This window comes from Myotis brandtii, unplaced genomic scaffold (assembly GCF_000412655.1).
Source record: "Myotis brandtii unplaced genomic scaffold, ASM41265v1 scaffold339, whole genome shotgun sequence".
Taxonomy (NCBI): Eukaryota; Metazoa; Chordata; class Mammalia; order Chiroptera; family Vespertilionidae; genus Myotis; species Myotis brandtii.
The window spans coordinates 976079-997482 of record NW_005363061.1 but is presented as its reverse complement, the minus strand read 5'-3'; the positions used below and the strand labels follow the sequence as shown (position 1 = coordinate 997482).

The 21404-nt window shown below is 53.0% G+C and overlaps 2 protein-coding genes across 5 annotated transcripts in view; one reads left to right on the top strand and one right to left on the bottom strand.

Moving 5' to 3' along the window:
- Window positions 1-2226: 2226 nt before the first annotated feature.
- SGSM3 (small G protein signaling modulator 3) lies at window positions 2227-15280 on the top strand. 4 transcript variants are annotated; one of them, XM_005871393.2, is made up of 21 exons: window positions 2227-2344; window positions 2867-2952; window positions 3621-3687; window positions 8771-8979; window positions 9067-9174; window positions 9699-9842; window positions 10090-10285; window positions 10616-10761; window positions 11063-11287; window positions 11604-11658; window positions 11850-11977; window positions 12091-12246; window positions 12488-12542; window positions 12687-12736; window positions 12930-13082; window positions 13254-13324; window positions 13434-13482; window positions 13559-13644; window positions 14419-14541; window positions 14631-14691; window positions 14808-15280. In XM_005871393.2, exons 1-21 carry the CDS (start codon window positions 2338-2340, stop codon window positions 14886-14888), a joined length of 2256 nt encoding a protein of 751 aa, XP_005871455.2. In that variant the 5' UTR covers window positions 2227-2337; the 3' UTR covers window positions 14889-15280. The 4 variants fall into 4 exon arrangements, with proteins under 4 accessions (XP_005871455.2, XP_014399327.1, XP_014399328.1 ...); XM_014543841.1 differs by having other exon boundaries at window positions 10024-10285; XM_014543842.1 differs by having other exon boundaries at window positions 10024-10285; window positions 13434-13486; window positions 13563-13644.
- Window positions 15281-15446: 166 nt separating this feature from the next.
- MKL1 (megakaryoblastic leukemia (translocation) 1) overlaps window positions 15447-21404 on the bottom strand; it is a 152498-nt gene continuing 146540 nt past the window's right edge. The window contains exons 13-16 of the mRNA XM_014543825.1: window positions 21050-21397; window positions 20036-20188; window positions 19709-19769; window positions 15447-16856 (exon numbers count right to left, since the gene is read on the bottom strand). Coding sequence (XP_014399311.1) covers window positions 16345-16856; window positions 19709-19769; window positions 20036-20188; window positions 21050-21397 — 1074 coding nt within the window. The 3' untranslated portion in view covers window positions 15447-16344. The remainder of the gene's footprint in view (window positions 16857-19708; window positions 19770-20035; window positions 20189-21049; window positions 21398-21404) is intronic.

Here is a 21404-nt window from a genome sequence, read left to right as displayed (position 1 = left end):
CGCTGAAGTTGCTAGAGAGCCAGACCATTATAAATAGGGAAGCAGGTTGTTTACCATGACAGTAGAAGTGATTTTTTTCTGAAGATATGGGTAAACAATGCAATTTAACAGCCTTTGAACGTGGGATATATATATATACACATATATATATACATATATATATATAGTTGCAGAGATTCCTTAAAATATATCCAGAATCTGATCATTTCTCACTGTAGTAAAGCCAACATCATTCCAACCCCTTCTGCCTTGCTGTCTCTGCACCACAGCAAGAGAGAGCTTTTATTCTGTTTTATTTTTAATTCTCACCCAAGGATATTTTTTCCATTGATTTTTAGACAGAGTGGAAGGGAGAGGGAGAGACAGAAACACTGATGTGAGAGAGACACATTGATTGGTTGCTTCCCGCATGCCCCCTACTGGGGATTGAGCCCACAACCCAGCATGTGCCCTGGTCAACACTCAACCACTGACCACCAGCAGGGCCAGAACACTGTTTTTTAGTCCTCACCTGAGGATATGTTTTCATTGATTTGAGAGAGGGAGGAAAGAAGGGGAGGTAGGTAGGTAGGTAGGTAGGTAGGTACATACATACATACATACATACATACATACATACATGATAGGAGATGTGCGCTAGATCTCTCAAAGCTGTGGCCTGGCACTGGAGCTCAGAAGAAGCGGACTTATAAGAACTGCCTGGGGTTCCAGCAGCCTCCGTGTCACTCAGTCACGATCCTCACTGGTTTCTATAGCCCAGAGTTATGAGGACTTCTCTTCCCAGCTCTGAAATCCTGGGCTGGGAGTCTGGTGTGGGCTGGGACCCCTTGATACCCTTCCCAACTGAAAAAAAAAAAAGCCACACATGGTGTCGGACCAGCCTTTCCACACCCCCGCCTCTCTTACTAGTCTAGATGTACTTTATTTCTCTAGTTGCAGAATCGCCAGATTTCAGGCGGTTCTGAATGATGGTTGTTAATGTATTTTAGTTATAATTTTAATGTGGTTGTGGGAGGTGGTGGCATTTACCTACGCCGCCATCTTGGTTCTCTCTCTCTCTCTCTCTCTCTCTCTCTCTCTCTCTCTCTCTCCTTTTGATTTGCATTTCCCTGATGACTAAAGATGTCAAGCATTATTTACCTGCTCATTGGCCATGGAGAAATGTATATTCAGATCTTTTGCCCATTTTCTAAATTGAGCTATTTGTCTTTTTATTGTTGAGTCCTTTTTTTTGTTAACATTTTAAAAATTGATTTTAGAGAGAAGGGAAGAGCGAAAGGAGAAAGAAATATCAATTTGTTGTTCCCCTTATTTCTGCATTCATTGGTTGATTCTTGTCTGTGCCCTGACCAGGGATAGAACACCTGACCTTGGTGTATGAGGACGTCACTCTAACCAACTGAGCTCCCTGGCCAGGCAAGTCTTTTTTAAAAAAATATATTTTTATTGATTTCAGAGAGGAAGGGAGAGGGAGAGAGAGAGAAACATTAACGATGAGAGAGAATCATGATGGGCTGCCTCCTGTAGGTCCCTACTGGGGATGGAACTCTCAAACCGGGCATGTGCCCTGACCAGGAATTGAACCGTCACCTCCTGGTTCATAGGTCGGCGCTCAACCACTGAGCCACACCGGCCAGGCAAATCTTTATTTTTTAAGTGAACAAAAAAGGGAGGGAAGGAAGGCAGGGGTTTAAACAGTGACAGGAGAAATCTGAATTAAATTGCAGTTTTCTAGTTTCCAAGCTATACGCTTAGTGAAAAATGTGGTAGAGCACTGTTGGAGGAAGTGGAATGTGTCGGTGTTGACTCAGAAGCTGAGTTGTATTCTATCTAGAGGATTCCTCAAAGATTCTGGCTCAGGAAAACCTATTTACGGAGGTTTTAATGGTGTGGGTTTTATTTTCTTAATTAAACATTTGTCTGAGCATAGGGCATCAGGAAGTCTGGATGTGTGATTCTCTCCTTCCTTAATATGGGAACTGAACGAACACTCCCCTTGGCTCACAAAGCTGCTGAGAACTTTGGTTTTGTAGCTTCTTCAGAGTGTATCTTCTCTCAGATGAAATGTTCAGAAAAAGGCCTTTTCAAGTGTGATTTTTCCCTTCCATTGTTGAACAGTGGCCAGGACTTCCCTCCCCACCACCGCTGGGCCAGCAAACTCAGAGTGGTGGGGGGAAGGACTCAGGAGGGGCTGCTTCAGAATGACCTTCCCTTTGCTTTTGCCAGGACCCATGTTTCTGGACCAGATGAAGCTTGAGAAGACCTCCAGCTGTAAGATATTAGGAAGAAAAAACTTCTAAGTCTGGATCTGCAGAAGACTTGCCTCGCCTCTTCACAATGTCAGGTGGGAAGCAGGGACCTGGGCTTGGAAATGGGGTGAGAAGCTCTGCAGAAGGAAGGAAAGCTCTGATCCAGGAGAACCCACTCAGTGTGGTGAAGCGGGCTTGTTTATTTTTCACATACTTTTGAGGGTCGTGACCATCCAGGTAAGAGGTTGAGGAAGGAGGAAGTCCTCTGACGGAGCAGCTGGGAGAGTTACAGCTCTCTTCTCAGCTCAGCTCTCCAATTTTCCTTAAGTCTCTGTCCTCTTCCCCACTTCTAGCTGCAAATCCTCACTTAGTGGAGGGAGAGGCAAGGAGATGGAGTTTGGTGGTGTTTTTAACGTGCTGGTTTTTTGTGTTTTTTCTTTTCCTTCCTCTAGAAATTTGCACATTCCTGAGTTTCTGCCTCTCCCTACCTGTCTCACTTTAGATGGTGCAGTCAGTCCCTTTATGCTCTTGGGGTGGGGGGAGATATCTCAACTTGAATTTTCCCTGTGTGCTCTGCATTGCCTGCATCTCCTATTCCTGGTTTTCCTTGATTTCAGGAAGCTACGTACCTTCTGCCTCTGGTCCCTTCTCAGCCCTGACTCCGAGCATATGGCCCCAGGAGATCCTGGCCAAGCACACGCAGGTACAACAGTGACCAGTGGCTATACTCCCAGTTTGTGGTGCTGAGGGGACCTGCTGCTGCAAGCTCCCAGTGGGTGGCCATGCCATCCTGTTCACACAGGGTCAGAGGCCACCATCAGAGATGGCATCTTAGCTCCACATTCTCTGTGAATGAGTCGTTAGGTTAGAGCAGTGATGGCGAACCTTTTGAGCTCGGCATGTCAGCATTTTGAAAAACCCTAACTTAACTCTGGTGCCGTGTCACATATAGAAATTTTTTGATATTTGCAACCATAGTAAAACAAAGACTTATATTTTTGATATTTATTTTATATATTTAAATGCCATTTAACAAAGAAAAATCAACCAAAAAAATGAGTTCGTGTGTCACCTCTGACACGCGTGTCATAGGTTCGCCATCACTGGGTTAGAATATTATGGCATTATGTACTTAGTATTATGAGGACACAAATGCCTTGATCTTATTTTGTTTGACCTATGGGGAAAACAGAAAATGCCAGGCAAATTCGAGAAGGTAGGGGCCCCTGTAGCTGAGTGATGAACACAGAGGCTTCAGAGGAACACTCAGGTCTTTGATCTAAGTCTTGGCAGCACCATGGGCGGCATATCCAGAACCCGTGGTCCTAGACTGGAGGCTGCATGACTGACTCTTCCTAATCCTGGTTCTAGAAGGAAGAGTCAGTGGAGCAACCAGAGTTCTACTACGACGAGTTCGGTTTCCGGGTGGACAAGGAAGGTGAGATTGAGCCCCTTGAGTGTCATCTTGCAGGTGTTCTTGGCAAGGACCCCAATTCCAGTGACTCGTTATGCAGCTGACCTACACAGTTTAGTTGACCTGCTGTTTAAGCCCAAGTTGTTTAGGGTTCAGCTGGCGGTTGACAGTCTGTGTACACAGAGAGCCAACTGAAGTTATACTCGATCTTTGACCGTGAGGGCAGACGGTGCTCCTAACCCCTGCGTTGTTCAAGGGACCTATGATTTTTTTAGATTAATTTTATTAATCTTTATATGATAATAAAAACAATGTTCCTTGTAGAGAAGTTAAAAATACAGAAAAGTATAAAGATTAAAACAAATTAACCTATAATCCCACAACCTGAAGTTAACTGCTGACATTTTAGTGTATCCTTTGTGTTTTAGTGTAGTTTTGTGTTTATATCTATATATACTTATCATGTATATGTTTTGTTTTACCTTACTTTTAAAAATATTTTTATTGATTTCAGAGAGAAAGGGGGAGAGAGAGAGAGAGATATCAATGATGACAGTCACTACCTCCTTCACGCCACCCCCACTGGGGATCGAATCCGCAACCCGGGCCTGTATCCTGATTGGGAATGGAACTAGGACCAGGAGGTTGATGCTCAACCACTGAGCCACTCCAGCCCGACTGTTTTACCTTAATTTTTTTTTCAATTACAGTTGACATTCAATATTATTTTAGTTTCATGTGTACAGCATAGTGGTTAAACATTTATGTAACTTATGCAGTGATCACCTCAATAAGTTTAGTACCCACCTGGCACCATACATAATTATTACAATACTAGAGGCCCGGTGCACGAAATTCATGCAAGGGAGGGGGTTTGGGGGTGGTGGTGGTGTCTCTCAGCCCAGCCTGTGCCCTCTTGGAATCCGGGACCCCTCAGGTAGGGTCCCTAGGCCTGGCCAGTGATCAGGGCCTATCAGGGCTTTCCTTCCCCCCGGCTGCCGGCAGCTGGCCCTGCCCCTGCTGTTGCCACTGCTTGCCATCTGTGCGGCGCTGCCCCCTCTGCTGGCGTGGGGTGCAATCGCTTGGCTGGCCTAGGCCTCCCTCTGTGGGGCAATCAATCGCAGAGCTCCGCAATTGATCGCCCAGCCGAGGCAGGCCCCGCCCACCTGGCTGGGGCTCCGTGATCGATTGCTGCACAGAGGGCGGCCTAGGCCTTCCTCTTTGGGCTGATCGCAGACCTTCCCCCCCCCCCCCCCCCCCCCCCCCCCCCCCCCAAGCCCCCCCCCCCCCCCCGATCAATTGCCCTGCCGGCTGGTGGCCTGGGCCTCCCTCTGCGGGGCAATCATGGGGTGATGGCAGGGCCCCCCAACCAATCGCATTGCACCCGTCTTGGCTGGCCTGGCGCCAGTGTGTGTCATAGCATGGTCGTCTGGACGGTCATTCTGCTGTTCCGTGGTTCAGTTGATTTGCATATTACGCTTTTATTATTATAGACTAGTGGCCCGGTGCACAGATTAGTGCACATTGAAAGGAAATTAATTAGAAGAAATATTTTAATGTCGCTATTCGTCCTTTCTCTATAATAGAAGTGTCAACCAAATTCATGATCAACAATGACAGATTGAAACACGTGTGTGATTGGCACCAGCGAGAGCTTTATATGTATCGTGCATGCGCAAGTCAACTTAGCCTTTTATATATATAGAATAAACTTCCTTAATTATACCTGCTTTCTGATTTAGCTAAACTTTTTCCAGCCCAGTGAAGCACCCCAACTTCTCTTTCAGGTAATTGTCAGCAGTACAGCAGTAAATATCAACATGAAGCAGATTATTATTGTAGATCACGCAGGTAGAACCGAGGGTAAAATATTTAACTGCAGCAGTGTTTGACTATATTCTGCACAGTGAGAAAACCTGAAGTCATTTTCAAGGTCTACCATTTCTTCTTTTCAGTTGGGTTCTAAACTTTCTAAATCTCCGTTTTTCCGCTAATGAAAGGAAAATGGGATTCTACTGAGTCTCCTATCAACCTACTCCAGGGCTTCTGTGAGGATCAAATGAGATGAGGCACGGAAAAACAGTTCACAGACATTTGGTTAAAGTGTAAAATGTTTGCACCTGGCTATAAAGCAAGTCGGGTCCTTGGGCTGAAGAAACTCCAAGGTGGCTAGTTGTGAGGGAGAAGAAGCCGGGCGTTGCTACATGACATCATTACCTGGCGCCCACAGCGATCGTTTCTGGGCTGGGCTGTGGGCTGCATTTTGCGCCATGGGGTCTCGGCAGTGTAGGCTGCAATTTGGTGGGGTGTCGCTCTGGGGTGGTGGCGGGGTCTGTGTCCCACTTGGGGGAAGCTGAGTGTTGCTTTGTGGGTGCCAGGTCCACAGTGCCGTTTCTTTGTAAATCGCCAGTGCGCATCACGGCAGCTCCTGCCTTGAGTGTCTGCCCCCTGGTGGTCAGTGTGTGTCATAGTGACCGGTCGGAGGGACATTTAGCATATTAGCCTTTTATATAGAGAGATTATTGACTATATTCCCATGCTGTACTTTACATCTCCATGACTATTCTGTAACTACCAATTTGTACTTCTTTTATTTTCTTTTTTAAAAATTAACTTTATTGGGCTGACATTGAAATTTTATAGATTTTGCCCTGGCCAGTGTTGCTAAGTAGTTAGAGCATTGGCCCATGCATCAAAGGGTCTCAGGTTCAATCCCCAGCCCGTCAGGGTGCGCATGGGAGGCAACCAATCGATGTCTCTCTTTCTCATATGGATGTTTCTCTCCCCCTCCTCTCTGTCTCTCCCTCTTTCTTCCTCCCATCCACTCGCTCTCAAAATCAATGTAAAAAATATCCTCAGGTGAGGATTAACAAAAACTATATTTTATATATTTTATATTGTTATATATTGTATACATTTTTCAATTTTAAGACTTTTCAAACACTCTGGCTTTGGGAACATACACATATGCATTCTCCATTTGACAGCATAGGTTCATATTTTGTTTTCTTCTTGCATACCATATATGGTTTCAGATACAATGAGATTTAAATAATATTTTTATGATGCCTTTTAAAATTTGTTAGTGTATTAGTCAAAATTCTCCAAAGAAACAAAAGCTGTAAGATAGATAAGACAAATGATGATAGTAGATAGATAGATAGATAGATAGATAGATATTATAGGAATTGGCTTACATGATTATGGAGGCCAAGATGTGCCAGGATCTGCTGTGTGCAACCTGGAGACCCAAGAAAGTTGGTAGCAGTGTAATTCAATGTGAGTCGGAAGGCACATTGAGAACCAGGGAAGTCAATATCTGTGGGTAGGAAAAGATGAGTGCCTCAACTGAAGCTGAAAGAACAAATTCACCCTCTCCACTTTTGTTTTATTCAAGCCCTCAATGGATGTTTTTATTGATTTTTTTAGAGAAATGGGGTGGGGGGAGGGAGAGAGACACATCAATCGGCTGCCTCCTGCACACCCTGCACTGGGGGTTGAGCCTGTACTGTAACCCAGGCATGTGCCCTAACCAGGAATCGAACCGGCTACCTCCTGGTGCGTGCATCTGCTCAACCAGCTGAGCCACACCAGCCAGGCTACGTGTTTTTATATTGCTCATAGAGCGCAACATCATATCATGAGCATTTTTTTCTCAGTTAAGACCTCTTTTAAAGCATATTTTTCAGTGGCTGCGTAATATCCCATTATAAGGGGTTTAGCATAATATTTTTATAGCCATGTTTCTGTGAGTGGGCCTGCAGGCCATTTCCATTGTTTCCTAGTATAAATGCACCTGTTGGTTCCTGAGTGGGCTATGGGGAAAGCCATTTTCCAGAACCTGGGATGGTCTCTCACCAGGATATAACTGTGACTAGAAGATTTTAATTGGTTGAAACCAGTCATCTTCAGGTCATTCGTATTTACAATTCTGACATAAGTTTTCCTTATTCTCTAGTTTGCAGGCATATATTTGGAAGTCAGAACTCAGGAAACTTTCTAGTATGATGGAAGTAGTCTATATCTCCATGGGGACAGTGTTTATACATTTGTTTATTGATACTCACCAAAATGTTCCCTTAACATTTGTGCATTTTACTGTATGAAAATTCACTAAAGCTGAGGCTGTGACTTAGGACGAGTGAGGACGAGGCTTTCTGTGGGGCTGACTCACACTGAGACTGCCAGGTGGCTGGCAGGCTCGTCCATGTTGACTGGAGCAGTTCAGGAGGCCGACTGTTGTCCACTCCCCCCTGCTGCATCCCCAGTACCCTGAACAGAACCGAAGGTGGTCTTGGCCTCATGGAGTTCCCCAGCAATAAACAAACAAATCTATGATATGCTGAGGGGAAAGAGCTATGAAAGAATTCCGGGAACTAGGGAGGAGGGAGGTGGATTGTTTATAGGAAGGCTTCTCCAAGGCGGACACATTTGATCGGAGACTGGGAGGAAGAGAGGCAGTGAGTATGTGTAGCCAAGGAAGTGGAACAATAAGTGCAAAGGCCCTGGAGCAGGAGTGGATTTGGTGGGGAGTAGCTGGGGTGGAGGAAGCAAGAGAAAGGTAGGAGATGAGGCCAGGGAGAAGACGGGACAGGAGGAGGTGGGTCACAGAGCGTGGTGAGGCGCCCCTGCTGGTGGCAATTGGTAGGAGTGAGCGGGCGGGTGGGTAGCACTAGAGGGCTCTGAGCAGAGTGCCGTGTCTGACTTGCCTCGTCAAGGGTGCTCTGACTGCTGTGGAGGATCGCCCTTAGGGAGGCGGGCGGAACAGGGAGGAAGGCTGGTGGGAACCCGCAAGGAAGGTGATGGCTTGGATGGGCAGTGGTCAGAGGTGGTGAGTGGAGAGATTCTGCCTATGCTCTGAGGGCTTGATCCTGGGGTAGAAGTGGAGGTGGTTCTGAGGTTTAGGCCCGAGCATCTGGAGAGTGGAGGGGGCCTGTGGGTCTGGGAGATCTTGGAAGGGCAGGTTTGCGGGGAGAGTGAAGTGCTCCTTGGGCCATGGGAACTGTAGCTCTGGGTTTCCGTGGTGGATCTGGGCCCTGGACCGGAAGCCCAGACACATTTTCCTTCCTCCTCGCTCACCGCCCTGTCCTGGGTGCTCTCCTGGCAGAGGGTGCCGACCCCAGTTCCAGCAGGCTGCCTGCTGTGTCTCTGATGGAGGACCCTCCCCAACGGCTGCGGTGGCAGGCCCACCTGGAGTTCACCCATAACCACGATGTGGGCGATCTCACCTGGGACAAGATTGCCGCCTCCCTGCCCCGCTCGGAGAAGCTCCGCTCCCTGGTGCTGGCCGGCATCCCACACAGCATGAGGCCACAGGTGAGGCCATGGAGGCCAGGCCACCGAGGGCCACAGAGGCTCAGGTGTCTCACCAAAGACTGAATGCTTATTGGCTCCTCCTCTCAGCTGTGGATGCGGCTCTCCGGGGCCCTGCAGAAGAAGAGGAACTCGGAGTTGTCCTACCGGGAGATGGTGAAGAACAGCTCCAACGATGAGACCATTGCTGCCAAACAGGTGAACGGGGTGGTCCTGCAGGCAGGCAGTGGTCTGCCTGGGGTTACAGGAGTCCCCTTGTTGGTCTCTCCTTGGCAAGGTGGCCGGGGAGAGCACAGCAGCTGCATAGCAGGCCTGGGCAGTCCTTTCACCCACAGATGTGTGCCTGGGCATTTTGGCTCCCTCCTGGGTTCTCTGTAGGCAGCAGGGGGAATTGTCAAAAAGGTCATCTAACCAGGTGCACATCAGGAGCACCTGGAGACTTAAGTACACATTTCCAGGCCTCATTCCAGAGATCCTCATTCTATAGTTCTGGCCCGAAGCCCAGGAGTCTGCATTTTGTTTGTAGTTCCCCAAGTGAATCTGGTAGAATCAGCTACAAACAGTAGCTGGCTCTACTCCTGAAGAGAGGAGCACAAGGAATCCCCATTCCTGGGAGAGAAGCCCACCTGGGGTGTGCCCTCTCGTGCCAACAGCGTGGAGGGTGTGGGCCCACAGGCGTGCAGCAGTTTCATGGGCTCTTGTTGTGGGTGGGCCGCTGACAGATTGAGAAGGACCTGCTCCGCACCATGCCCAGCAACGCCTGCTTCGCCAATGAGAGCAGCATCGGGGTGCCCCGCCTGCGCAGGGTTCTCCGAGCACTGGCCTGGCTCTACCCTGAGATTGGTTACTGCCAGGGCACAGGCATGGTGAGCACAGTTGGGAAGGGGAGGGGGTGTCCCCAAGAGTGTTCTCCAAGCCCCAGGGACCAATCCAGGGCAGTAGGACCGGAAGCAGGGGTGGAGGTGGGAGTACCCAAGGAGGGCTGTAGCTGCCAAATACGGTGGTTCTATCCTGAGGAAGGCACACGGTCCATGACATGACCCTCAGAAGGGTGCTGCTTCTCATTCGTGTGGAGACCTGGGTCGAGGCCCCTTGTCCCCCTGCCCTGGCCAGGTGGCCGCCTGCCTCCTGCTGTTCCTGGAGGAGGAGGACACCTTCTGGATGATGTGCGCCATCATCGAGGACCTGCTCCCTGCCTCCTACTTCAGCACCACCCTGCTGGGCGTCCAGACAGACCAGCGGGTCCTGCGCCACCTCATTGTCCAGTACCTGCCCCGCTTGGACAAGCTGCTCCAGGAGCATGACATCGGTAAGGGCCGCCCGTCCTCTCCAGGGTTGAGGACTTTTGCCATGCTGACTCAGATACTGTGGATCTGGGGCTTCCTGGCAGAGCCTGCAGGGGGCGCAGCAGCTGGCTGCCTTCGGGGAAGAAAGGAGCTCCTCTGAGGATGACTGACAGGGGATGCGGCACATGCAGTCTTCGTTGCTCTTGTTCTCTGACGTTGCACTGTCTCCTCCCTCCCCTTGGAGCAGGGTGGGCCTCCTGCTTTTTGGGAGACACTTTTCACCCTTCCCCAGCTCCTGGCGGTGCCCCTTCTCTCAGACTATCTCATGCCAGTGTCCCTGGTTGTGTCCACAGAGCTGTCGCTGATCACGCTGCACTGGTTCCTCACGGCCTTCGCCAGCGTGGTGCACATCAAGCTGCTGCTGCGCCTCTGGGACCTGTTCTTCTACGAGGGCTCCCTGGTGCTCTTCCAGGCCACGCTGGGCATGCTGCGCCTCAAGGTGCGGCTGCAGGGCCCCCCCCCCACCTCCCGCCACGCTGCCCAGCTGCCCATGAGCCCATGGGCCAGACGCAGCTGGTGCTCCTCCTCTGGGGCATGCAGTGGGGTCCACGCTTCAGCATCCTGTGGCCTGAGCATGAGCCCCTCCTGAGAGCCCCTGGGGGGGTGTCTCCTGGGGCCAGGGACTCCCTTGTGCTCAGCTGATCTTCCAGGGAAGTCACACATGGCTGGGGTGCTGATTGGGGTCAGCTCACGGGCCTGGTGCCAGGCAGTGACTCCCCCTTTCCCCTCACATGGCCCAGGAGGAGGAGCTGATCCAGTCAGAGAACTCGGCCTCCATCTTCAACACGCTGTCGGACATCCCCTCGCAGATGGAGGACGCGGAGCTGCTGCTGGGGGAGGCCATGCGGCTGGCTGGCTCCCTCACGGACGTGGCTGTGGAGACCCAGCGCCGCAAGCACCTGGCCTACCTCCTTGCAGACCAGGGTCAGCTGCTGGGGACCAGCACCACCACCAACCTCTCTCAGGTGGGCCTGTGAGGGAGGAGCCATGAGGACCCCCGCTGTGCCGTCCCCTCCCCAACTTACCACCCAGGCTAGGCCTGGCCCAGCAGACCCAGCTGTGGGGTGGCACCCAGTTTGGGTGTAGGAAGACCCAGCTTTGAACTGACAGTACATTTCTGACCCCAGCCGGCCTCAGAGGCCATTTCCCATGAGGTAGTCCCTGTGAGAGGCCCGAGCTGCCCCCAGGAAGGCTCTGTGCCCTTCCTCTGGTGCCGAGATTCCCTCCACTCGGCTGGGCCCTGGGAGCCCTCCTGCTGCTGACCCATTCCCGTGCCTGCAGGTGGTTCGTCGCAGGACGCAGCGGAGGAAGTCTGGTTTCACCTCCCTGCTCTTCGGTGAGTCCTGGCCCAGTTCAGCGGTTTCTTCACGGCCAGTCGAGTCTAAGCTCTTGGAGGCTGGGGTTGGAGGGCAGCGAAGACGGGGGATGTCCGTCATCCTCACACTCTGGGGTGGACCCTGAGCTTCCTTGGCGTTGGGAAGGGGACCAGGCGGGAGCCATGGCTGTCACAGCCTTTTGGAACCTCAGGGGAGGACGACCTAGAGGCACTCAAGGCCAAGAACATCAAGCAGACGGAACTGGTGGCTGACCTCCGGGAAGCCATCCTGCGCGTGGCACGCCATTTCCAGTGCACTGACCCCAAAAACTGTAATGTGGTGAGTCGCATGCTCCCAGTTCTGTGCCCAATGGGTCGACTTGGGGGGCTCTCGTTTCCCAGCCCTATCCTGAGGCGCCTTCCCCTTGGTGGGCCTTCCCACTTCTCTGGCAGGAGCTGACCCCAGACTACAGCATGGAGAGCCACCAGCGGGACCACGAGAACTACGTGGCCTGCTCACGCAGCCACCGGCGCAGGGCCAAGGCCCTGCTAGACTTCGAGCGACACGATGACGATGAGCTAGGCTTTCGCAAGAATGACATCATCACGGTGTGTGGGGCGAGGCTTGGGAGGTGGGTGCTCAGAGGCAGGTGGAGCCTGGTTGCTGGGAGCAGGTACCATTGGTCCTGCCACCTGCCGGCCCTGAGGGTACAGCCAGATTATTCAGCCTCAGCCAAGCCCTCTCCCTGCCGAGTATTTCCATCCACCTGGCTGAGGATGAAACTGGGTGGTGTGTGAGGCACTGGGCCCAGGCAACCACAGCTTTGCCTCCTGCTCTTTTTCTCTACAGATCATTTCTCAGAAGGATGAGCACTGCTGGGTCGGGGAGCTGAATGGCCTAAGAGGTGAGGCTGGTCACTCTTTGCTACATCCCTCCTGGCCCCCTCCCCTCACCAGGAACTTGGCTGAGCCTGTCCTCAGCCCCATTGGGGGGGAGGGTGGAAGTGTGGGGACACCAGGCTCCTCACAGGACCCTGCCTCTCCCACAGGCTGGTTTCCAGCCAAGTTTGTGGAAGTCCTGGATGAACGGAGCAAAGAGGTAAGAAGGGCACAGGGCAGGGCTGCCCCTGGGAGCTGCTGCTGCCTCCACCCTGGCAAGGCCTGCACCCTCCTGGCCAGGGCCTGTGTCCGGAGCGAGTTCTGGCTTGAGGCAGGGGATGTGAGGACAGGGACAGGGTGACTGGCTGCAGGTGCAGGGCTGGGGCCTCTCAGACCCCATCCCCCACCAACAGTACTCCATCGCGGGGGATGACACTGTAACGGAGGGCGTCACAGACCTTGTGCGAGGGACCCTCTGCCCAGCCCTCAAGGCCCTGTTTGAACACGGACTGAAGAAGCCGTCTCTGCTCGGGGGTGCCTGCCACCCCTGGCTGTTTATTGAGGAGGTGAGTCCGTAGCTGGACCCATGTCCTCCACCGTCCTTTTCCCCAGGTCCCTGGGCTCTGTGGAGCTGGCAGGAGGAGCTCATGGGTTGGTGATGTGCACTGACTTGGACCCTGTAGCTTTAACTTGGAACTACCCCATTGTCCCTGATGTTCTCTCCCTACAACCCCCAGGCAGCAGGCCGGGAGGTGGAGAGAGACTTCGACTCGGTGTATTCTCGCCTGGTGCTGTGTAAGACATACAGGTAACTGGGCCCCAGTCCCCCACGTTGGCAGGGGTCCTGGCAGCATCATGGGGGAAGAGAGCAGCCCAAGCCTGCACATCTGGCAGCTTTGGGTTCCTCTCTTCCCCAGGTTGGATGAAGATGGCAAAGTTCTGACCCCGGAGGAGCTGCTCTATCGGGTAGGCAGGGCCGTGGGTGGGGTCTGGCTCCTGGGCTGGCAGCTGGGGCACCTGTGTGACAGCTGTGTCCTCCCAGGCAGTGCAGTCTGTGAATGTGACCCACGACGCTGCACATGCACAAATGGATGTCAAGCTCCGCTCTCTCATCTGTGTGGGGCTCAAGTGAGTGTCTGTGCCTACTGTGGGCGTGACAGTCCATAGTCGGATGAGTGGCAGCCTAGGCTGTGGCCCTATGGGGGAGCAGGGGCTGTGAGCTGGGCCTTCTAGGCCCCCAGGAGTTGGACAAATGGAAAGTGGCAAGGGTGACCCCCAATGACCTTTCTCCAGCACAAGACCAGCTGCTGCTTTATGGGGAAGGTGCTTGAGGATTTATGAAGCACAGACTTTAAGCAACATGACCAGTGAAGGGGCTTCCCAGAAATGAATCTACTGCAGCAAACTAGGGAGGGGGTGCCTGCCTGAGAGGCCTTGGGCATTTGTGAGGCTCAGGTCTGGGTGAAGGAGATGTTCCTAGATTTGCCCTCTAGGGTGGGAGGAGGAGTGGTTTGCAGAGGCACAAATGTCCCCGAGACATGCTCAGAATATGGCTGTGACCCCAGCAGGCTGGTGAGTATGCACTTCACTCCTGGACTGGCCAGCAGGGGTCAGTGATCCACCTCCTTTACTCTCAGATGCAGAGAGGAAAGAGCTGTGACAGGACGGAGGGCCCTGGGGGCAGTGGGTCCCTGAGTGTGTCTCCCAGTGTGAGGGAGCTGGAGCCAGGGGCTGAGAGTAAAGGAGGTGGGGACACCTGAGGAGGCCGAGAAGTGGAGGAAAGGGGGCTGGGGTTAGAGGAACCCTGGAGTGGCGATAGCCCAGCCAGCACTGGAGGGGAGAACCCCACTCATGGTCCTCAGAAGGTTCTATGGATGGCCCACTCTCCCCACCTGTCCCCAGTGAGCAGGTCCTACACCTGTGGTTGGAGGTGCTCTGCTCCAGCCTGCCAACCGTGGAGAAGTGGTACCAGCCCTGGTCCTTCCTGCGAAGCCCCGGCTGGGTCCAGATCAAGTGTGAGCTCCGGTGAGGACCCTGCTCTGGTGGCCCTGGGGTCGGGGGACAGAAGGAGCTGACCTGAGGGTGACTGACAGCTTCCCCTTCCTCCCCTCCAGTGTCCTCTGCTGCTTTGCCTTCAGCCTCTCCCAGGACTGGGAACTTCCTATGAAGAGAGAGGTGGGTGGTGGGGGTTGGTCCTTAGCCCAGCAACCTGCCTTCCTCCTGGAGGGCTGCGGTGGGTGTGGTGGCTGAGGCAGGGCCCCTGCCACCTTGGGCTTCCTCGCTCTGTGCAGGAGGAGAAGAAGCCCCTGAAGGAGGGCGTCCAGGACATGCTGGTGAAGCACCACCTTTTCAGCTGGGATATAGATGGGTGACACTCTTCCTCCAATGGCCCTGTCACGCCCAGACCTCTCCCAACCGGTCGGCTACCAGAGCAGCTGCTTCCTTAAGAAGAGAAAGGCGTTGGGATGGGGGCTGACGTGGTCCAGGCCTAACCCAAGCTACGGGACCAAGGGAAGACGACACTGGAGTTTGGCCAGGCACCATGGTAGGAGATTGGAGACACCACCCTGGTGGCAGCAGGTGGGGCCTGGCCCACTCTATCCCTCCCAGTGTCTATGGAGGCTCCAGGCCCCACCCTCACTACTTGTACTGACCAAAAACCTCATGAGGAGGTGGAGAGCCACCTCTGTCTGCTTTTGCTCAGGAAGGGAGTGGGGGTGGCTAAAGGCTCCTCAGCCTGTAAATAAATTGTCTTTGAGAAGCACCTTCTGTCTTCAATCCAATTGGGACCATAGAACCATATGTCCAAGGTTCTGCCCTTTCTGGAATGGCCTAGAACGGACAACCTGGCTGGGAAGGTGGGGTTAGGGTGTAGGGCCCAGCCATACCACCCACCTCATCCATAGATTGACCAAGAGGAACGAACAAGCTGGTGTTTTTGCTTTTATTTTAAAAAGTTCACACAGCTTCCCCACCTCTGTCCCAGCACTGGTGACCCCCCCTCCCCAAACCCCTAGAATAACAGTGACAGCCAGAAGGGAGGCTGGGCCCCAGGGCAGGAGGAAGCCATAGCTTGAGGGCTACATATGGCCCCACTATGGCGCTAATGCCCCTCCTGTCCCAGGGCTGTGGTGGCTGCAGTGAGGCAGCAGGACGGAATGTGGGCAGGTGGCCAAGATGCACCTCTGCCCTCGTGGCACTGGTAACGAGCAGGACAGGTGGGGTACAGGCTGTGATGGGGTGTCTACATGTCAAACACACGTGATGGGTGGAGCAGGGGTCTCCAGACCCTTCTATATGTGCACAGTAGGATGGGAGGGAACTTCATCCACCTCTTACCCCCAAAAAATATATGTATATATATGTATGGCGATATATAATATAGAGGTATGTACACCTGTACAGAACATGTTTGCCACCAACCACTAAATGGTTACTCTACAGCAAGACACTAACATGGCAGTGCCTCCCCCAGCCTAGGAAACCTGGGGTTAGGGTCACGGGGAATGGGGAGGTAGAGGCCCAGTTTTTCTTTCCCTTGTAGGGAAGAGAAGGGAAGGAGGGAGTTCATACCTCGCCCACCTGAGCAAACTGTAGCCAGGCAGGGTACCTCCAACCTCACAAAAGGAGGTCAAATAGAAAGTCCCTAGCCTGTCCAGGTCTCCAAAACCCCTGGGTGACCCTGAGCCAGGGAGGGGAAAGCAGGGCCTGTGATTGTCAGGACTCACGACCACGCAGAGCTGGATCCCGCAGGAGAGAGCTGAGCTCCCTAGAGTTCCTGAGGCTCCCCAGCTTCCAGCCCCTCCAGTTCCCTGGCAAACCTGAGAGCTACAAGCAGGAATCCCAATGCAGCTGCAAGTCATGGCCATCAAGGAAGTCCGTGGAGAAGAGGCTGGGGGCTGTGTTGCTGAGTGGGGCCAGGCTGAGCACGGGGCCACCTGATGACAGCTCCAGCCAGTCCATGCTGTCCAGGTGGCCATCAGCCAGGTCCAGGCCCATGCTGCTGGGCTCGGGGGCAAAGTGCAATTCCGAGGTGTCCATGGGTGAGGGGGGATGGTCCAGGATGGCAGAGCTGCTCAGCATCTGACTGTGGAGGTCGTCAATGAGGGAGAGGGGCTCTGGCCCCTCATGTCCGCCAGTCAGCAGGGGTAGCCCAGTGCTGCTCTCCAGGAAGTCCTCCAGGCGCCCAGGAAGAACAGGTGAGGTCGAGGGCAGGGCCGCCTGGGGAAGCTCAGCAGAGGGTGGGGACTGTGTGGCCAGGGGCGACCCACAGGCTGCTGTTGCGGGGGGCTTCTCTTTCCCTGGCAGTGATGGTGGCTCCTTGAAATCTGCTGAAATTTCTACCAATCAAGAAAGTGAAAGGATGTCAGAAACCAGGCCTCAATAGGACCTAAAGTTGGACTCTACCTTATACCATGTATGTATAAAAATTAACTCAAAATGGGTCAAAGATCTAAATTCAAGAGCTAAAACTACCAAATTCTTAGAAGAAAACTGGACTACAGTAAAATTTAAAATTTGTATATCAAAGGACACTATCAAGAGACTGAAAAGATAACCCATGGAATTGGGAGGAAATATTTACAAATCATATATCTGATAAGTGATTCATATCCACAACAAAACCCAACTGCAAAATGGGCAAAGGACTCAGAATTTCTCCAATAGAAGGTACACAAATGGCCTATAGGCACATGAAAAAATGCTTGACATCACTAGTCATCAGGGAAATGCAAATCAAAACCACAATGAGGTACTGCTTATCCACTGGGATGGCTATAAAGAAGAATATATATATTAGTGATACGGAGAAATCTGAACCCTGTCCACTGCTGGTATGCATGAAAGGTGCAGCTGCTATGGCAAAGTTTTGTGGTTCCTCAAAAAGGTAAATATCGAAAACTTTATGATCCAACAACCCCACTTCTGGGGATACACCCAAAGTAAGTGAAAAGCGTGCAGGGACTGAGAGATCTGTACACCCATGTGCACAGCAGCATTACGCAGAGTAACCAAGAGGTGGAAACAACCTGGGTGTCCATCAGTGGAGAATGGATCAACACAATGTGATACACCCATTTGACGAAGTATTCAGCCATAAAAAGGAAATTCTGCACATGCTATGTGTATGAATCTTGAGGACAGAACCAACGGGGACAAAGACTGCATGATTCCACTTATGTGAGGTCCCTAGGGGAGTCAACATCATGGAGACAGAAAGAATAGGACAAAGGTTACCAGGAACTGGGGGGAGGAGGGCAGGTTACTGTGAAATGGGTAAACGAGTGTCAGTATAGGAGGAAGAAGTTCTAGAACAGTGGTGATGGTTGCACAACACTGTGAATGTACTTAATGCCACTAAGTTGTATATTTAAAGTGGTTAAATGGCAAATCTTGTGTATTTTCCCATAATCAAAATTATGCAGAAACTAGGCTTGCTCCCTGACCTAGGTCCTATCTTCCCACCCACTCTGCTCCCGTCCCAGCTGGACACACTGCTATGACCAGATGACCAGCTCCCTCTGAGGTAGCTTGTCAACCTGCCCAAATACCACCACTGAGGATGCTGCCACTCTACCCATCTGATTCAAATGCCCTCTTCTTCTGGCATCCTTGCCACCTTCTCTCTGGCCACTTCTCAGCACTCCCCTCCTCTTTCTCTGCCATCTCTCGAGGCTGGAGCTCAAGGCCTGCTCCCTTTTTTTTTTAAATAAAATGTTGACATAAAATTGACCATTTTAAAGTGTACAATTCCATGGCTGGGCTCCCACTTTACCTTCCCATCTTAATCCTCTTCCTATTGACGTAATTAAGGCAGTTGAAAGAGAACTTCCACACACTCTGCCTTGTGCCTACTGCCACTAATGAAATCCCTGTGCTCAGACTCCTCCAGACCTGCTGCTTCCCACACCTTCAACCCACTTAAAAGGCACTTGCCCCTGGTCCCACTGTAACACCCTGGCTGAGGTCTCCGTCTTCCCTGACCACCCATCAGCAGCCCTTGGCTTCAGAAGCAGCTCACTGCCCAGCCTCATCTGCTTGTGTCCCCAACTCCATCTCGTTCTCTCTGTTCACCCAGCCTCTTGGCTCTGCCAATCTAGACACCAACAACTCCCAAATCACTGCCTCCAGCCCAGACCTCACCTGGGCGGTGTCCACATTGATTCCTCCAGTTTTGGGGACATAATCTAAGCCCAGCTGAGGCTGCACCTTATACGTCCCCCCCACACCCCACCGGAGCTCCCCCGCAGTCACACAGCTGCATCCTAGTGACTCAGGCTGAAACCCTTGGTGTCATCCTTCCTAATCCATAAGGAAGTCACACTGGCACTCCAAAATATACCCAGGCTCCAGCCTTCTCCTCTTCACCACTGCCTCCCAAGCCTCGCCCCTGGCCTCTGGCCTGGATCACTCCAGGCTCCTGCCCTTACACCTGAACACTCCTCAAAGATGTGTGGTTCTGGCGTCAGAGTCAAAGCTTCTCTACCCTGCACCCAGGAGGCCTTGTGATCTGCCCCTGCCCTGACTTCTGCACCTGCTCACCAACCACCCACCGTGCACCTCAGACCTCTCTTCCCTCTTCATAGCACTTCTCTAACATGATATAATTTACTTGTCTTGTCATTTATCTCTCACAAAAAGGCATTCACTATTTTGCTCACTGCTATGTCCCAGGGCTGCAGGGACAGTGCCTGCCAGGCAGTGGGTGCTGGGTAAAGCGAACGTGTTGCTACACCCCCTCCCCCAGCCCCTGGAGAGCATGCATCTCAGCCCTTGCTGCATCTAAAGTACAAAAACACAATCGACCAACCCACTGAGGGCTGGAGACAACCTATGGGGAAAGGAGGAGGTTGGGGAGGTAGCTCGGGGCCTTACCTCCACTCTGAATAAGAATGTCAAACAGGTCATCCATCTGTTGGCTCGAGGAACCATTTTCCTATGGGAGAAAAATAGGAAGAAAAAAAAACAAGATGAAAATCTACAACAGGAGGCCCCCAGCCAGGCTCAAGGTATAGATAGGCCTTCTTCCCCTCTGCCCCTGAGCCGGCAGCCAGACCAGAATGACCCCCTCCCTCAGGCCTCTCAGCCCTTGCTGCATCTAAAGTACAAAAACACAATCGACCAACCCACTGAGGGCTGGAGACAACCTATGGGGAAAGGAGGAGGTTGGGGAGGTAGCTCGGGGCCTTACCTCCACTCTGAATAAGAATGTCAAACAGGTCATCCATCTGTTGGCTCGAGGAACCATTTTCCTATGGGAGAAAAATAGGAAGAAAAAAAACAAGATGAAAATCTACAACAGGAGGCCCCCAGCCAGGCTCAAGGTATAGATAGGCCTTCTTCCCCTCTGCCCCTGAGCCGGCAGCCAGACCAGAATGACCCCCTCCCTCAGGCCTCTCTGACCTCACAAGACTGGCTCCTGCCCACCCCTATCCTCCAGCTGGACTCGGGGGAGTTGCGGGAGCCCAGCAGCCTAGGTACCGCCCAACGTGGCCAGGCCTCAGTCTACCTTCTTCACCTGCTGTCTGGGCTGCTGGTTCACGGCTTCCTCATAGCCAGGCGGCTCCTTCTTCGGCAGAGAAGTGGAGGTCCCAAATGGGGGCTGTGGCAGGTGCTCCAGGTCCATCTGGGCTGCTGGGACAGGGGCTGGAGAACCAGGCTGGGACAAGGGCTGGACAGAATGGGGAGAGGAGCAGTGATTGGCATGAGGGAAACAGCCCAGGGATCTGCACACTCAAGGAGCACAGGCAGGAGGCGCCTACCACCTAGGCCAGGCCATCTTGGCCAGCTGCACTGGCTTTCGGGAAGCTTTCATGAAAGCCGTTGGGGAAGAAGGAATAAGGGTTGGGGGAGGCCCTGACCTCTGATCCTGCAGAGGGTGGGGTGAGCATGGAGTTTGGTGCAAGCCACATGGGAGGGAGGGGGACTCTGGGCTAATTCCTCCCTTTCTGTCTCAGAGCCCTTGTCTCCCATCCTGAGGTGCCTGGTTCCTGTCACTGTCCCCTCCACCCTGTTCTGCAGGGCTGAGGCCACACAAAGCCTAAAGCAGGCTGGGTGACGGGTCTGGGCTATGAAGGTGGCAGCAGCAGGAATCAGCTGCCAATGGCACCTTGGTGGGACAGCTGGCCTGAGTGGGGAAGAGGAGTGAAGGTCACCGCAGGCTCAGCCCAGCAGCCCCTCCCTAACCCTCACCTGGGGCCCTGTCCCACTCCCATGGAGCAGAGGCAAGAGTGGGCCCTAGCCTGGGTGGGGGCTGCTCAGAGCCCTCTGCCAGGGTGCAGGATGTTCTGGTAGCAATGGCCAGAGGAGATGGCAGTCACCGACGGCTCCACCCTCATGGGTGTGGGGTCATGGGCCGGTCCCTTAACCATCCCAGATCTTAGTACCTTCTTAGTGACATGGGGATGGAGGGGTGAAGGGAAGATTAAAGGAAGCCAGCCTAACGCCCCGCCATGGGGCGCCCAGTGAACAGGCTGTCATTAGAAGCACCATCACACACTCCTGTGTCCCCTGCCCTCCCACACCCAGGTACCTGCTGAGGGCTCCCACTGGCCAGGCCAGGGCTGTCTGCATTCTTATTGGTCACGGTGAGGACAAGGTGGGTCCCTGCGGAGTCAGTGATGACGGTGGGAGGTGTCACCCCTTTGATGAGGCTGGGGCCCTGTGGGCCCAGAAGCAGCTGGGGGGTGGGGGCCGGCTCTGGCTCAGGCAGCATGGCTTCCTGCTTCACCACCACCGAAGGAGGCACCAGGGCACAAGTGTCTACGTGGTGGGGAGTGGGAGCCGCCAGGCTGGGACTGAAGGGATGAGCAGGGCCCAGGGGCTGCTGGCTCAACTGGCAGCTGGAGAAGCTGTTTTCTTGCTTCACTGGGACGCCAAGAGGGGCC

Excerpts from the sequence above, each read along its gene's own strand:
- SGSM3 (XM_014543841.1), top strand. Across the intron at positions 11,659-11,849 it reads TTTCACCTCCCTGCTCTTCG|GGGAGGACGACCTAGAGGCA; the intron begins GTGAGTCCTGGC and ends TTGGAACCTCAG. Across the intron at positions 13,325-13,433 it reads GTGCTGTGTAAGACATACAG|GTTGGATGAAGATGGCAAAG; the intron begins GTAACTGGGCCC and ends TCTCTTCCCCAG.